The 13,765-nt window shown below is 43.5% G+C and overlaps 1 protein-coding gene across 1 annotated transcript; it reads left to right on the top strand.

Moving 5' to 3' along the window:
• Positions 1-1,229: 1,229 nt before the first annotated feature.
• Positions 1,230-13,765, top strand: rab1ba (zRAB1B, member RAS oncogene family a). Its single transcript, XM_079490698.1, has 6 exons — positions 1,230-1,615; positions 3,452-3,524; positions 3,711-3,806; positions 5,204-5,299; positions 6,172-6,303; positions 9,349-13,765. The coding sequence occupies exons 1-6, from the start codon at positions 1,602-1,604 to the stop codon at positions 9,541-9,543; spliced, it is 606 nt and encodes a 201-aa protein (XP_079346824.1). The 5' UTR covers positions 1,230-1,601; the 3' UTR covers positions 9,544-13,765.

Below are 13,765 nucleotides of genomic sequence, written 5' to 3'. Positions count from 1 at the left end.
CCTACCTACTGGTAGTAGTACAGTGCCTCAAGCTCATATGAAGTGAATTGCTCTTGCTCAGACAAATATGTAAAAAGTGAATATGTAATGATGATGTTATGTAATCTGTTAAAAAAATACTGCTCATACGCATTCCTCCCTGTGGGAAAGTGGTGATTCCACATAGTGGTAGAAATCGGGTTTCATCTCGTACAGTGCATGGGAACCACTCCAGACCATGCTGGGTATCCCGACATAAAAGTTGCGGATTGCAGTATCAATGTTAGATCATGAAAATCAGCCAGACAGCCACAGAAAGAGCATGATAAGTTAACATTAGAACATGCAAATCAGCCACATGAAAGCCATAGTTAAAGTTATAGCAGAGATCAGAGATGGCCGGGAGATAGAGTTCTTTGACAGAAGCCTTTCAGAGTGTATCAAGGTTGACATCATTCAATATAATCGTCAAGTCAACTTGATCTTGATATCTTGAGATCAAGAAGCCGTGGTTTGATATTGATCTTATGTGACAATTCCTTGACAACTTGATTTATGCTGAATCTGCTGGCCGTGCTGCTGTGAGAAATTAATCCACAGCTTCATATTCGATCATCGGGCACTGATGCTGCAACACATGGCCAGGCTGGGTAGGCCAAATGACCTGGCTGGAGGAGATAATATGCGCTCCCCTGAGGGCCCCTTTCTACTACATGGTTCTCAAAGTGGGGTTCGGGGTTAACTTGCAGAGGGTCACAGGGAAAACAAGGTAATAGCATCAACATCAATTTAACTATTTTAAACATATGACTATTTTTAAATGGCCAATCTACTTCTTGATTTATTTAATTTTTACATTTTTGAAACATTTTAACATTTGAAATCTTATATTTTCAAATGAGATGGGGGTCTGCGGCCAAATACATATTAATTTGGGGCCGGGGTCCTTCACTTGAAAAGGTTTGAGAACCAATGTTTGTGTTCTTGTTCTTGTTGTGCTTTTAGTTGTTGTACTGGCATAAAAAGTTTAACATATATTTCAATATATTTAAAGGGTATATTTGCCTCTGTATAGGGAAATGAGTGTGCAATAAATAACTAAATATCTTGCACTGCAGTATTGCAACAATAATGTGTGGTTGTCACAAAATCACAAGGTACTAGTCAACTGCTCTGGCTCCTCGCCCACCCTTGAATATAAACTACAATTCCCGTCGTCCCACTACTTCTAGATTCGTCCGTAGTGCCACGTCATTTGATGTCACTGCCGCACCTGCGCAGCCATCTTGTACTTCTGCTGGCGAGGAGGATCGCGAGCGGACACAGAAAGGGAAGAAGAAAAAAGGACAGGGGAAAATAACACATTTAAAACCCATTTTAATCCGAGCGAGGGAGAATTTGGGAATGTCCGCTCAGTCTATAATATAAACCCGCGTTGATTTTTGCCCGGCGGTAGGTAGGTAGGTAGGAAGGAAGGACGTTGTAAAAGGAAGGAGCAGCAGAGGGGGCGGCCAAGGAAAGGAGACGGTGTGAAACGGGAGGATAAAACAGCAGACGTACAAGACATCTGGAAGGAACGACGGAGCGGTCGAGAACCACAAAACAAACAAACAGTCCAAACCATGAATCCAGAATAGTGAGTAAAAAAAACACAGTCTTTGTAACATAACAAACAGGCACAAAAACACATCTCGCGAGACGAGTGTGCCCCCCCTACCCCCCAAAAAAACAAAAAACAAAGAGCAGATCTACAAGCTAACAACGCGTCGCTAGCGACGCGTTGTTAGCTTGTAGATCTGCTCCTTGGTGGGGGGGAGGTGGGGGCAATTAAGCAACACCGTCGTTAAACTAAACTGCGCCCGTCTCGACGTCAGCTGACGGCTATGTCCCCTGACTTGTGTTAAAACAACAAAACACAGACGTGCTTTATTTTATTTCACCGGTATGTATTTCATCGTCAAATGGTCGCATCACCGACCAGGGGGGAACCTTTTGTGTGAGCTGACCCCGGGAACGGACGGCCGTCGTCGGGCTAGTTGATAGTATACCCACGGCAGCCTGGGTCTGGCTGACAGATGTGGGATGGCTACAGTTATTTTATTTAGCCGTGACTGAAAACGAGAAGACAGGCGACTGTCACCGGATCCCCTCCTGCTCCGCTGAAACGTCACACCGGCGTTGCACTGAAATCGGTGACCCGTTGAATTCCGACTCCTCCCGGTCACTGTTTATAATGATGTATTTCACGTGTGTTTCACTGTCAATCAACCGACCCGATAGAGTTGTTGTTTACGTTATATTGCTACTGCACCCCCGCTTATAAATGCTGGAGGTCACATCACATCAAGCTGTTTTCCTGTTTCACAAAGCATGTACAAATGTCATTTGGGCCTTTTGTAACCTGACCTCACGAGTCACCGGTTTCCACCAGTGGCATCTGTATAAATAAAGTGGCATTTGTATAAATGTGCTTGAGTGTAACACACAACAAACGATAGCCAACCAACCAACCAAATCATTTCAAATGACCTGCCATCCATATTCCAATAACAATTTGTCGAAATCACTAGACAGCTTGTCGGCTTCCTCTGGGGTCACACAATTCGATAGGACTCTGACTTGAGTGTAACGCCGGCACTGTGTCTGGTTGGTTGACAGGCATCAAATGCTGTTATTTGCGCAGTTTATCTGGCTAAAACCTTTCACAGCCCGTGACCGTCGATGTTTCTGTGTCTGTTAATATGTTATGGTCATTTCCACTATATTGTATACGTGTGTATAACATAGTATCAGGATCACGTCTTTAGCAACACAATAGGCTTTAAAAAAAACATGATCATGTGACATTTGTTGTTCACACCAGCATAGTTAACACTAACAGGTACAGGTAGCTGACAGGATCTGCCTAATGATCATTGTCCACAATGTTCAGTTCCTCAAACAAACGTATATTTTATTCATTATCACTGAGACAAGTACCCATCAACTCACATGATCACAACAAGTCCTGCTCATGCGCAGTCAGGGCCCTGGGACATTGCAACATAACCGGCTACATGCATGGTTTGTAACACCATATCGAATAGATGGCGTAGATAAGCAATGTCAGGCTGCAATACATGGCATGCCTTGGTTTCTGATGACATGGAAGTTGCACAGCCTGGGATTGAGTAATGCAATGCAACAACACCTGTCCATGATACAGTCTTGTGTACCAAAAAAACACATGATGTTGTTTTGCTAAACACAGGTCAACAACACCAATACATTTCCACACATCTGTGAGTTACTATGATTATATATATTTGGCCTGTGTCTCTGGAGCATGGCTGCAGTCAACAATACATGTCAGTGTGTGGACACGCACCAAAGACTTTAAGCTGAGATCGTATGTGTTAGAGAGGTTTGATTGATTGATAGGTAAGAAGAACATGTCTGCTCCCTGGTCCAACCTCCATTGTTTTTATTTCAGCGACTACCTGTTCAAGCTCCTGCTCATTGGAGACTCTGGTGTAGGGAAGTCCTGTCTCCTGCTTCGGTTTGCTGTAAGTAAACAACACATTGATCTCTCAACTCTACAACAACTCTGTCTTTTTTCCATTAAATTGGCAGCTTGAGATTCTGCCCCTTGGTATTTAGTCTTGTCTTCCTCTCGGCCTGTTCTTGGCTCCACTTTGTCTTATTTAATTTTCCTCACTTTGTCCTTCCCTCATTCGTTTGTTTGTTTGCAGGATGACACCTACACAGAGAGCTACATCAGCACCATTGGAGTTGATTTCAAGATCCGCACCATTGAATTGGATGGCAAGACCATCAAATTGCAGATTGTGAGTCTGAACAGATGCCGCACCCACACTTGCGTGTACATTTTAATAACCATTTATGTCCACACAAAGGAGATGCATACAAGGACACATATTATAGGTGCATTAGAGTTACACTTACAAAATCATGGCATGTGTTTTCATGGTACAACAGGCATGACACACACACACACACACACACACACACACACACACAGTAAAACAGACATGTAGAGCCCCCTCCTCAATGCCCACGCAGTCATCAACATTCTTTTTTAAAACATCCTCCTTCAAAGTGTTTGCTTGGCAGGAAGTAGCCAAGTACCGTCCCAAGTTCCTCCTCAGCTAAAGCCAAAATCCACCTATTGTTATCAAATGACTGTAGGCTTATGAAAGTACTGTAGGGCTCTGTGTGTGTCACAGATCAGTGGGTGTAACTGGATACCGGTTTTGGTTAAGGGAACAGGCCGTGCCACTGGAAAGACACGCAGCTTGTTCAACAGGCCTGGCTTTCTGTGCACAAAGCTGTAATATCATTAGGTGTACAAACCTAGTTCTGTCATCTAGCTTCACTACAGTGTTTACACACTGGACCCAACAGCAGCTTGCCACTGCATGTCATGTACAACCTTTCATCACAGCCAAAAAGTCTAGATTTCAGCGGTTAGCCACTTATGCCATGTGTACTTACACTAGTTGACCGGGGTCCCCCAGAGCTCTATACCAGTGGTTCTCAAACGTTTTCATGTCAAGGATCCCCCAATTTGACACGTATTAGCCCGCAAAAACCAAAAAGAACTGAACCGGTTCCCATTGGGAACCAACCGGTGGAAAGGGGGTCAGAGTGTACAAATGCCAGGTTCATTTGGTTCCATTTGTACACTCAGAGTTACAGACCCATGAGGGTCCAGCTGGGGACCCCCTGTAACTCCCTCAAGGACCCCTGGGGGTCCCCGGACCTCACTTTTAGAACCACTGCTCTATACTACACTAAGTCCGTTCCTTTTTTTCCCCTCAACACTAAATCTGTTAGATTGGAGAAAATAGCTGATCTACGACGCATCACGTTGCAACATCGCAGTGTACTGTACTGTAGATATCTATTTTTGCCTAATATTCGCCCCAGAATAGGAACGCTAGGGTTCATGTTTGTGGTTAATTATGCGGATGTTTTTTTTTAGAAGGGCTCATGATATGCTAGTAACTAGCACTCAAGTGCAGAGGAGGGTATCAATTGATTACCACACATTTTATTGTTTGTAATAGAATTGTGTTTAGTTCAGATTAATGTTCCATTTCCAATCTGTTCTCGCATTCCCACACTTAATTCTTTGTCTGTCTGTCTCTGTCCCGTTCTCTCACTCTGTCGCTGTCTATCTTTCTGTTTCTCCCCTCCCCGTCTCTGCCCTTCTCTCTGTCAGTGGGACACTGCAGGTCAAGAGAGGTTTCGCACAATCACCTCCAGTTACTACCGCGGAGCCCATGGCATCATTGTTGTATATGATGTTACAGATCAGGTGAGTTCATATAACAATTCTTCTACATTCTCTAATTGTGTAGACTTCTTGCAAATTAAGTAATGCAGATGTTTAACAATAATTTAGCTCTCAAGAGTCAAAGATTTAATAAGGGTCCAGTTGGTTACCAACTCCATTTAGCTGGGGACTGTTACCAAGTGGGATTGTAGATCGGCTGTTTGTCAGTAATAAAAACCTTAAAGTGGCTGGTCACAGGGACCACCTGGAACCACCTCAAGGACCACTGGTGGTCCCCGGACCACTGGTAGAAAACCACTGGTTTTAAAGGTTTTGAATGAAAAGAGCGGCAGCAATGTTGAAGCACTGCTATGGCTCAGTCTCCGTCATTCCTCTCATTGTCCAGCATCCTGTTCAATTAAGCTAGCATCATACGTTATTTGAGAATGTTCGTACAGACCATGACCTTGACATTGTTCTGTTACTGCAAGTGTTTTCCGAACCTTGTAACTGGGCTCGGCGGAAATATGACTTGTTTGATTATTTATTATATATTTATAAAAAAAAATGTAAATAGCACTTTGTGTCACGAGCTTGTAGGCTATTTGTGAGTGAATCTACAGCTTCCGCGTCAGAGGACAAACGGAGTAAACTTGATAAAAACAAATCAACAAACAAGATTAAAAAATAAAAAATAAATAAAATAATATATATATATATATATATTATTTTTTAATCGTGAGAACGTGAGAACGATGGGTTCCATTTTCGCATTGCAACTTTTCAGGAATAGAAAGCCTGCAGTTTCTATTAGCTTGGATTCCCCATTGACGTATTGTAATGCTCTGTGTCACTGCACCGGAGTCCTATGCATTAGCCCTGAACGTATTGTACTGCTCTGTGTCACTGCACAGGAGTCCTATAACAACGTGAAGCAGTGGCTCCAGGAGATCGACCGCTATGCCAGTGAGAATGTCAACAAACTGCTGGTGGGCAACAAGTGTGACCTCACCACCAAGAAAGTAGTGGACTACACAACAGCCAAGGTACACATGATAACCGACTCTATGCCAACCACGAGACATCTCCTGTTTAGCTATTAATCCAGAATTAATTATAATATTTTTACTGTATTTTAGCTTCTTTCGCTAGCCACCGCTTGCTTCCATGGTGTGACGTCACTGAAATCCAAAAACTCAGTGCATGCGTGTGCACTGGATCTTTAGGGCTCAGACTGAGGTAAAGGACGATGTTAGGAGCTTAATAAAATATTAATTCGACCTTGCGGTGTTGGGAATGGCCTGGTCAGCCTGCAATTACATGCATAAGATCTGGTCATCCCAGTTTAGTAAATTCAAAGTAAAAATATTTAGCACGACCGTCAAGCCGATTCTACTCTATGGCTCCGAGACATGGGCACTTTCAAATAAATTAGAGAAACGGTTGGATGGCACTTACACCCGCCTTCTAAGGAGGCGCTAAATCTCTTGGAAGAGCCACCCATCGACTAATCTAATATACGTCAACCTTCCCCGTGTTTCTTCACTAGTCCGATCCAGAAGAACACAGTTTTCCGGCCACTACTACAAAGCTGACAATGAGGTTATATCTTCCCTTCTTCTCTGGAATCCTGTCTCAAAGCAGACCAGAGGTAGAAAACTGTCGTTCCCTGATATCGTCGCTAGGGACACATGCATCAGTAAGCAGGAACTGGGGATAGCAATGAAGGACCGGAAAGTCTGGCGTGGCTTTGTGAAATCCATGATCTCGACCGCGGTCGAAAATTGATGACGATGATCGCTTCCAGTTACGGCCAATTACGACTTCCAGTTCACGCTGAGAACTTTGATGCAATAAAACAACTCTTAAAGTACTTTGTCAAATATTATAAAATACAATAACACTAATATTGAAGGACTTACTGTGATGCCCAGAGAGAGAACTGTCGTCATTACGGCATTGTAAAAAGCGACACTCTAGCTTTTCAGTGTTTTGTGAAATGGTTAAATATTAAGATAAAACATTATGAAACCCAAGTAACAGAAGTCTTAACACCAGTATAGAAATGAGTAAACATGGGCATCGCTAAGGGCATCAAGGAACACTATGACAGGAGTCTTGCTGTTAATTATAGGGACTGGCCCTTTTTAACATCCGTTCCTGTAACGATGAGGCCACCTAACCTCTCATGTCACTGTCCTAAACAGAATAGAGGCATAAGTATTAGTAATCTACATGACCCTTTACACTCACATCTAAACATGTGAGATGAGAGAAAGTCAATAGTCAACACATACAGTACAGTAGGTAAACGCATCACTCCAAACACATACGTTTTTGTGATGAGTGAAATTCTAGAACACTGTTCTTCTATGTGGGGAAACTCCACCGCAAGCTTATGGCGTCCCAGCAGGTTGAAATGGTCCCTGAACACCAAATTCCTTAAAAGTGCAATCAGTAAGCATAAGTATAAGTAACCATCCCACTAAGGGATGGCAGATTTTCTGCATAACCTTATGTGCTGTTGTCTCTCAAGGTTAAAGTTGTACTTTATTGTTACATCTTGTGTACAGGTACATAAGAGTAAAACTTATGTTTGTTCGGACTTCCTTCAGACAATGCAGCAGCATAGATAACATATCATCAAACATCAATCACAGCAAACAAAGGGATAGAATAAAGAGTGCAAGAAAGAGCAAACAAGAAAAAGAGTAACATATGTACATGTGCATGTCTCTGTCACCACTATTGTTAGTTGGTTGGTCTCACAGGGCGATCCGCACTTAATTCCGACGGAGCATGTGTCCCGCATGTCGGACATGCGCTGCTCCCGTGCGTGCGGTTATGGTTAAGTTAGGGTTTGAGGTAGGTTGTCGTTTGTCGGACCAATGACTAGTCTGAACTAAGTACTGCACCCCTCACAGGGGGTCCATAGAGTATATACAAATCATCGATATCCCATATAACAGAATAATGAAACCTGAATGTAGTTAGTCATTAATTTCTACAGCAGTATGGTTGTAATTTACAGAAACCATTCTTTACTGTTGTATTACTGGGGGAATTCCTGTAAAAAAATAAAAAAGCTTTCACCTTCAACTGCCTGACTACCACACCACCTTATATATTTTTAATGACGTGTACTTTAAGTTATTTATGTATTACTTAAATGAGCATAAAGTTAGAACAAACGTTTATGTAAAACAAAGGACTAAAAACAATGGCGCACATCCTGCACCATGTACTGCATTGCAGTGCATTAGGGTTTTGCATTTCTGTTGTATTACAGTAGCAATACATCTGTTGCATTTGAGAGTTCCTAGTTTCATTTCTCAGCTGATGTCTCCCCCCCTTTTTGTTACAACAATGAAAACTACTTGGGTGTTTAATGTTTATATGTTCTTGTAGTCTTATGGAGGAGTGTGAGAGAGTAATTTTGAAATGGTTGCTGTTTATGTCTGTGATAACAACGACATGCTGCAAATCTGCAATGCATTTAGGCATTATCTTTGAATGATAATTTCTCTGAATAACAGCAAGAATGAATTGAACTGGTCCTTGAAGGCTACAAGCTGTGTAGGTCAAGGTATAATCCACATGTAATTTAACCATTTTAGCCCTGTTCAGAAAGTTTTCTATGGAGGAGTGGATAAAGTAATGAATGTCTCTGGGGAAAAACATCTTAGAAGGATGACACGCACAGCTGCAGAAAGATTAGCAATTCTTATTTAATTAAAATGTTCTTTTATTAAACCAGGAAGTCTTTTTGGGATGCTAGGTTGACCTTGCCAAGTCATCAGCAACAATAAACATACAAAGTTATTTAAAGAACTCTCCAAAATAATTTCTTCTCCATATGTTTGTTGCTGACACTTGAATATTTGTTGTTGAGAAGTCTGATCTCAGTAGACAAAATTGGTTCAAATGAAGTGAGTTTTGATAAACATTTTGTCATGACATTACCAGCTCTACTGGCATAGTAAAGTGCAGGCTTAAGACCAAACCACACCAGTGATTCACCACGCAACTCCTTGCTGCATGCAACTCCTCGCAACCATTATCCCCATTCCCCTCTGTCTGCCGCTGTCCAGGAGTTCGCCGACTCGCTGGCCATCCCCTTCCTGGAAACGAGCGCCAAGAACGCCACCAACGTGGAGCAGGCCTTCATGACCATGGCCGCAGAGATCAAGAAGCGCATGGGGCCTGGGGCCACGGCTGGAGGAGACAAGCCCAACCTGAAGATCGAGAGCACTCCCGTCAGGCAGTCCGGTGGGGGGTGCTGCTAAGGACCCTGCTAGGAGCCATGCCCCCCGCCCCCCCGTACCGTACCCTCGTCTCCTTGCTCCTACTCACCACCACCGCCGACCTGGGTTCAGCCTCGCCTCGCCTCCCCACCCCTTCTCCCTTGTCTTTAAACCCCCGATCCACTATTTCTACATACATACACCCCATCTTTCTGCCAACGGAGAACATAATGGGGTCAGGATGGAGGGATGCGGATACGTGAGAAGCGCAGACGACAGATCAGAGGAGAGGTGGGGCATCGAAGAAGGTTAACCACTTAAACCCTTGTTTCCCTCTACACCAAATCCCTTTGGTGGAAATAGCCGATCTACAAACTCACAATGTGTCGTGTTGCAAACTTGTAGATGGGCTATTTTCAGCAAATGTTCGCCTATTATGACATGCCCAGAATAGGGACGCTAGGGTTCAAGTGGTTAATTGAGAGCTCATGGATCTCCTTTGAAAGGCGAGAGAAAGCTACACATACATAGGCAACAAAGGGGGGACGTTTTCCTCCTTGTTGCAGAGAAGATGAAAAGTAAACCTATTGAGATTGGTATTGATTCAGAGAGGAACATGAGGCGATGGGAAGATTAGCGTTTGGAATCCGTCTAGGACCTAGGTCGTCATCCCCTCCCACACACATGGCGTGTATGAAAGTCAACATGGGGTAGGGGGAGGTGGGGGTGTGGTTACAAAAGATTCGAGCCATTTTGCGTGACACTTGACGGTCAAATGGCGTTTCCATTTCATCCACCACCATTGATTCACAACCAACTGCCCGAGCCCTAGAATAATCTGCCCCTTAACACACTTGACTACACACACACACACACACACATGCGCATGTACACGTGACTGCGTGTGTGTGTGACTGTGTATGATTCCTTCAAAGCCAATGTGTGCAGTAGTAAGAGCTGTGTTCATTCACTTAGCATCATTGGCAGTGTGTCTGGGCTCGTGGCACCCAACCAACAAAGAGCGGTGACTCACTGCTGTCATTTATTGATGAGGATGAAGGGGGGTTGTCCATTCACTACGCCTCTCTCCATTTCCTTCGCCTCCGCCCCTCATTCTCTCCTTCTGACTGAAGCATTACATTAACAAATATAGGTTGTGGAAGGGAAACTTAACACACAACACACATTACACCAACTAGCTAAGAAGAAAATGCCTTGTTTGACAGTGTAAGCAGCGACTAAAGCCACAGCTCGTCAAAGTACAAACAGCAGAGGTTTCCGGTTAAATGGACACTCTCCAACTCTCGTTCCCTGTACCTCATTAATTTCCCATGCAGAGCCATGGGCCGCAGTGCTTTAATTCATGGCGTTTTTCATCACTTTGTCAAGCTAGGAAAGAAAACATTTTAAGTAACTTAAAATTCACACAAGGTACAGTACGGTTAGGTCATGATATCATTAGTATGACACTATATAATACAGTTTGAGGGTTGAACTTGACACACACAAACTGGTGAAAGACGAGGGTTGGGGCAATGACATACTTATTTTGATGTATACAAACAAGAGCAAATGGCAATATTCTGCATTCAACTCGGTAGACTATTGCAATTACTGTTTTATTATGGTATTTTTTTATTTCCTCATTGATTTTTTTTTGTTTGCTTGTTTTGTTTGTTTCTGTTTTTCTAATCGAGATGGCTTGTACAAATTGCTTGATGCTCTGAAGTATATGTGACTGGCTGGGTTTAGGAAGTAGCTCATTTTTGGGACGGTTGTGCTCGCTTGCAGAAGCACCGGGTAGTTAGAGTATGGGGGGGGGGGGGGTGGGGGGGGTTTGTCTCTTAAAGCTGCTGTTCTGTCCCCTGCCTTGCCACTGACATCAGGCCCCTCACTTAACCCTGTCAGTGGTCGGTCACACGTGCGTGTCACGTGCCTCCTTTGCCGATTCATGTCCCAAGGCACCCTTTTCATCATCCCTTTACGTCCCCCATGATCTTCTGGTACCTGGCGGTCCTCGTCCAGAGGAGTTAACCGTAGCTTTGTCAATGCTTTCTTTTGCCTTTTTATACAGGTCTCGATGGACACCTCAAGCTCCATTGAGGTTTGTCCTTCAAGACTGAATGTGACAGTTAAGCCCTAGTTTATAATGTAGCCACTAAATTTGTCGCTAGGCCTGTGTGGCGAATATTTCTTCAGGTGTCATTGATGGCAGAAAATAAGGACGGCGTCTTCCCCCCCCCCTGCCTAGAGGCATTCTGACCTGTCCTTTGTTTCTCATGGCAGCGTGTTATGCCTGTTTTATACTTGGTCGTGCGCCAGTGTCACGCAACGAATATAACAGATCTACAAGCTCCCAAAGAGTGACACGTGAGCTTGTCGATCGGCCTAGTATAAATCACCCTTTATTTCTCAACGGCAGTCCTATGGAAGCTGGCACGAATGTGGAGGGGAAGCCATGGCTCCTGACCTCATAGAAGGAACTCCTACGCCACACTGAAAAAGCTGCTACGCTCGCCATTTCCCCTAAAACCTTGATGGCAATTGGTGTTGCCCTTGACCTGCAGATCAGTATGATGATCCTTGAACTGGAAAGTATGTATTTTCCTGTTACGAAGCGTTTACAATTAATAGATGTGAATACACTGTCGGTCAAGTAGCAGCACAGCCTTAGGTAAGCCATCTTGGTTTAATTTGAACCAGGTTAGGACTTTTTTTTCTCTCTCTCTCTCCTGCTCAAGTCTTGTTTGTTTGGGCCATACTCTGCTTGGTCTTAGAACACTTGGAGGTGCTGGGACTGACTGGTCTTGATTTATTGACCGGATATGAACTCCCTTTCACTGCTTCTAGCTAATCTACATATCACTTGATTAGCTCCACAGGTTATTTCCTTGACCCTTCATGCAGATAAGGGAGCCCCTTTTTGGGTGTGTCCATGTTAAGGTTGACTCTCTCTGCAAAGAGAAACAGAAGTTTCAGCATTTCGGGTACACTTGCCACCTCAGGCACTAGCGAGGCGTTTCTTGCAGTCGCCCAAATGCAATTCTAGCCTCTGAGAAAGTGAGACATCAAGTGAATACAGATGGATTGTTTGCCATCTTCTGTGCATTAGCTGCCCAGTAAAAAGAAAACATGTTTCAATGAGCCATGACCCGGAAAGCTGTCTGTGCTGTCACAGAGAAGTCTGTTTCAGTACAGTCAAATTGTGACATTCATTAATTACCATAATTACCATCATATCAGTGTAACGGTGATAGATAAAGCTGTTTTATAGCACTATACTTGTTGACGTGTTGCTCTTTGTGTCGACGTAGCTCTACAGAGATGTGGTCTAATCTGAGTTTTTCAACCCTGTGATGTGAGACTGCTGGAATGCTGTTTGTTACCGGTTGTGTAGAATTGGAATTTGTTAGGGCCAAGTTCTCAGCTGACTGACATTGGAAGGGGAGGGAACAGCAGTAAAAGTGTGTATGTGTGTACTGTACTGTGTGTGTGTGTGTGTGTGTGTGTGTGAGGGCTGGGGTTGGATTGGTTCAGATCAGGGTGGTGGGCAAGGCCTATGTGTGTAACATTCCCGTGCGCTTTTGAAATCTGCCGACAGTCCGGCATTCCCTCTGTCTCACTTGAGTGCATACAAATGAAGCGGTTGTTTGGAGAACACCACACTCACACACGTCACACAAAGGCATACATACTTAAAAGATGTTTCACACCACGGCAAGTGTGAGTCCCTTTTTTGTTCTTTGATTTATTCTGAATGTTCTTTCTTTTGAAGAAGTCTTGATATTCTACTGATTTTAATATATTAATTGCATACTATACTGTGGTAATATTGTGTCCGGTCCATCGAAGGATAACAGGATTTGGGATTACAAGCTTTCAGTGGGAGGGGCATCCAGTGCAAGCGGGGGGTGGGGCTACAGGGCGGGGCTTAATTTATGAATGTGTTTATGATGGAACTTCAGTCTTTTCTTTTCACACCCCCTTTTTTTGTACTAATTTGGTAAAAGGGGTATTTTCCACCTCATTTGCACACTGTTTTTCTTTGTGTTGCTTTTCAATGGCTTCATAAAGACACAAACACTCAAATGTTTGTCGGTATGGAGCACCGGGCAGGACCTTGCACCTGTCACCTGCTGTTTCTTCTGTTTCAGCTTTGTTCACTTTGGTGCTCTGTCTCACTGCTGAGTTTGATCACAATGGTTTTTTTTCTGTACATATTATAAATATATATATAATAAAATGATGAAAAAGATCAATGTCA

This window comes from Electrona antarctica, assembly GCF_951216825.1.
Source record: "Electrona antarctica genome assembly, chromosome: 21".
In the NCBI taxonomy this organism is placed as follows: domain Eukaryota; kingdom Metazoa; phylum Chordata; class Actinopteri; order Myctophiformes; family Myctophidae; genus Electrona; species Electrona antarctica.
Note: the sequence above shows the minus strand (reverse complement) of the source record. Positions and strands in the feature narration are given on the sequence as shown.